Source organism: Lynx canadensis, chromosome A2 (genome assembly GCF_007474595.2).
Source record: "Lynx canadensis isolate LIC74 chromosome A2, mLynCan4.pri.v2, whole genome shotgun sequence".
NCBI classification, from domain to species: Eukaryota; Metazoa; Chordata; class Mammalia; order Carnivora; family Felidae; genus Lynx; species Lynx canadensis.
Genome location: NC_044304.2, coordinates 11,009,802 through 11,012,505, shown reverse-complemented (window position 1 = coordinate 11,012,505; position 2,704 = coordinate 11,009,802). Strand labels below are relative to the sequence as shown.

At 39.3% G+C, this 2,704-nt stretch overlaps 1 protein-coding gene across 1 annotated transcript; it reads left to right on the top strand.

Moving 5' to 3' along the window:
* The first annotated feature begins 776 nt into the window (after positions 1-776).
* On the top strand, positions 777-1,712 carry LOC115505291 (olfactory receptor-like protein OLF4). Its single transcript, XM_030302811.1, has one exon. It carries the CDS (start codon positions 783-785, stop codon positions 1,710-1,712), a length of 930 nt encoding a protein of 309 aa, XP_030158671.1. The 5' UTR covers positions 777-782.
* Positions 1,713-2,704: the final 992 nt, after the last annotated feature.

The following is a 2,704-nucleotide window of genomic DNA, read 5'->3' as shown; positions in this document are numbered from 1 at the left end:
CTTTGGGTAAATACTCAGTAATGGAATTACTTGATCATGTAGTATTTCTATTTTTAATTTTTTGAGGAGCCTCCATACTGTTTACCACAGTGGCCGTACCAGTTTGCATTCCCACCAATGTGGATGAGTGTTCCCTCTTCTCCACATCCTCACCAACATTTGTGTCTTGTCTCATTATACTAGCCATTCTGACTGGTGTGAGGTGACAGTCTTCTTCTTTTGGAGGTCACATAAAGGGAATTGTTTTATTTCCTTTTCAGATCATTCATTCTTCATATGTAAAAATGCAACTGATTTTTTCCGGGTTGGCTTTGTATCCAGTTACTTGGCTGAATTAATTTATTGGTGATACAATTTTTTTGGTGGCATCTTCAGGATTTTCTACATATACGATCACATCATCTACATACATAAATTTATTTCTTACTTTACAGTTTGGATACCTCTTCTTTCTTTAATTACTCTGGCTAGAACTTCCAGTGTTATGTTGAGTAGAAGTTGTGAAAGCGGGCATCCTTCCCTTGTTTCAGATGATACAGGAAAATGTTCACTGCATCACCTTTGAGTATCATGTTTGCTGTGGGTTTTTCATAAATGGCTTTATGTTGAGATAGTTTCCTTTTTTTCCCTAGATATTAATATTCTTGTCTAGTTCCATCCACAAGTATAAAAATTAATTTCTTGAGTGCAGAAATGTACCAGCCAGGTTAGTATCAGCCAGGTTAGTAATGCATGGTTGTGTCATCCTCTTTTTCTCTTATTTTGATAGTCACATCGACTACATGGAACTAGGCAATGATACACGAAATTCAGAATTTCTTCTTCTGGGATTTTCAGAGGAACCAGAATTGCAACCCTTCCTCTTTGGGCTGTTCCTGTCCATGTACTTGGTCACCATACTTGGGAATCTGCTCATCATCCTGGCTGTAAACTCTGACTCCCACCTCCACACGCCCATGTACTTCTTCCTTGCCAACCTGTCCTTTGTAGACATCTGTGTCACTTCCACCACCGTCCCGAAGATGCTGGTGAATATACACACACAGAGAAAAATAATAACTTACGAAAGCTGCATCCTGCAGATGTACTTTTTCATACTCTTTGTAGGTTTAGACAACTTCCTCTTGACTGTGATGGCCTATGACCGCTTTGTGGCCATCTGTCACCCCCTGCACTACACGGTCATCATGAACCCCCGGCTCTGTGGGCTGCTGGTTCTGGTGTCCTGGATCATGAACATCCTGCATTCCTTGTTAGAAACCTTAATGGTGTTGCAGCTGTCCTTCTGTACACACTTGTATATCCCCCACTTTTTCTGTGAACTCAATCAGATGATCCAACTTGCCTGTTCTGACACCTTTCTTAATAACTTGGTGATATATTTTGCAGCTGTGCTGTTGGGTGGTGCTCCCCTGGCTGGGATCCTGTACTCTTATTCTAAGATAGTTTCCTCCATACGTGGGATCTCATCAGCTCTGGGCAGGTATAAGGCATTTTCCACCTGTACATCTCACCTCTCGGTTGTCTCTTTATTTTATTGTACCAGCCTAGGAGTGCACCTCAGCTCTACTGCTACCCAGAGCTCACTCTCGAGTGCCACAGCCTCGGTGATGTACGCGGTGGTCACGCCCATGTTGAACCCCTTCATCTACAGCCTGAGGAACAGAGACATAAAGGAGGCTCTAAATTTACTTTTCAGAGGGAAGTCATAAAAGGGCCATTTTCCCAGAAGTACCTGTGATTGCTGGCTCAAAGCTTAACAGCCAGAGATTGTGATCCTTTAATCGGATCATGGAAGAACTTAATCCCTCTATTCATATCCTGGAATTTCAATTTTTCTAAAGTTCAACTGCTTTATTGAATTTAAATAAGTCCTTTTGTTTAACATCCTGCTCCTTCTGATAGCTAACAATTTTTCCTTTCTGGTTTTCTTAATTTCCTAATTTAGTCCCAGCCTTGAATCAAGAGAAATTTGGAGATTCCCATTTGCCTCATATAGTGACGAACTGTACTAGTTTTATGGAATAAACTACATTTGGCAACTGAGGCCCTTTATATAATTTTATGGTAGAGAAATTCTGAGACCACAGTTTTTTCACTCTGTGTCTGCGATTCCTTTCTACCTTACCGCCTTAAATGCTCCTCCTGGTAATGTAGACTTTAACATACTAGTTTGTTTTGTTACTAGTTTGTTTTGTCATGAGGTTTTATGATCCTCCTTAGGATCCTGTTCTCCCTCTTATCAGCTCAGCATCCACAGTACCCCTGATATAGAATAGTAAGGCAAAAATTGCTTATGAAAAACATGTTCCACATGTAATCTACAAAGACATAAATTTGAATAAACCGAGTGACTTGACTTGGGTTTAGTGTCAGAGAAGACCTGAAATATGATAAAGTAAAATTTTGAGTCACGTCATATTTCGTGGTGGAAAATATGTTTTCGATGATGTACATCTACTCATTGAAGTGTGGGATATTTGGTGTCCATATTTAAAGTGTTTTATTCACTGGAGTGAAGATTTTAGTGGCAGATTTTATATTATTTAATTGGATGATGATATTATTTCTTCCATTGCCCTCACCTTAATATCTCATCTTTAAAAATTCTGTCATAAAATTATAGTGTGAGTGAGTGAACAATACGTGCATTTACACTGCCATTAATTTATTTACCTTTTTTATGCTCTAAACTCTCTTCAAT

What these genes read in the sequence shown, in the direction of transcription:
- LOC115505291 (XM_030302811.1), top strand. Translation starts at nt 783, where the DNA reads ATGGAACTAGGCAATGATACACGAAATTCAGAATTTCTTCTTCTGGGA.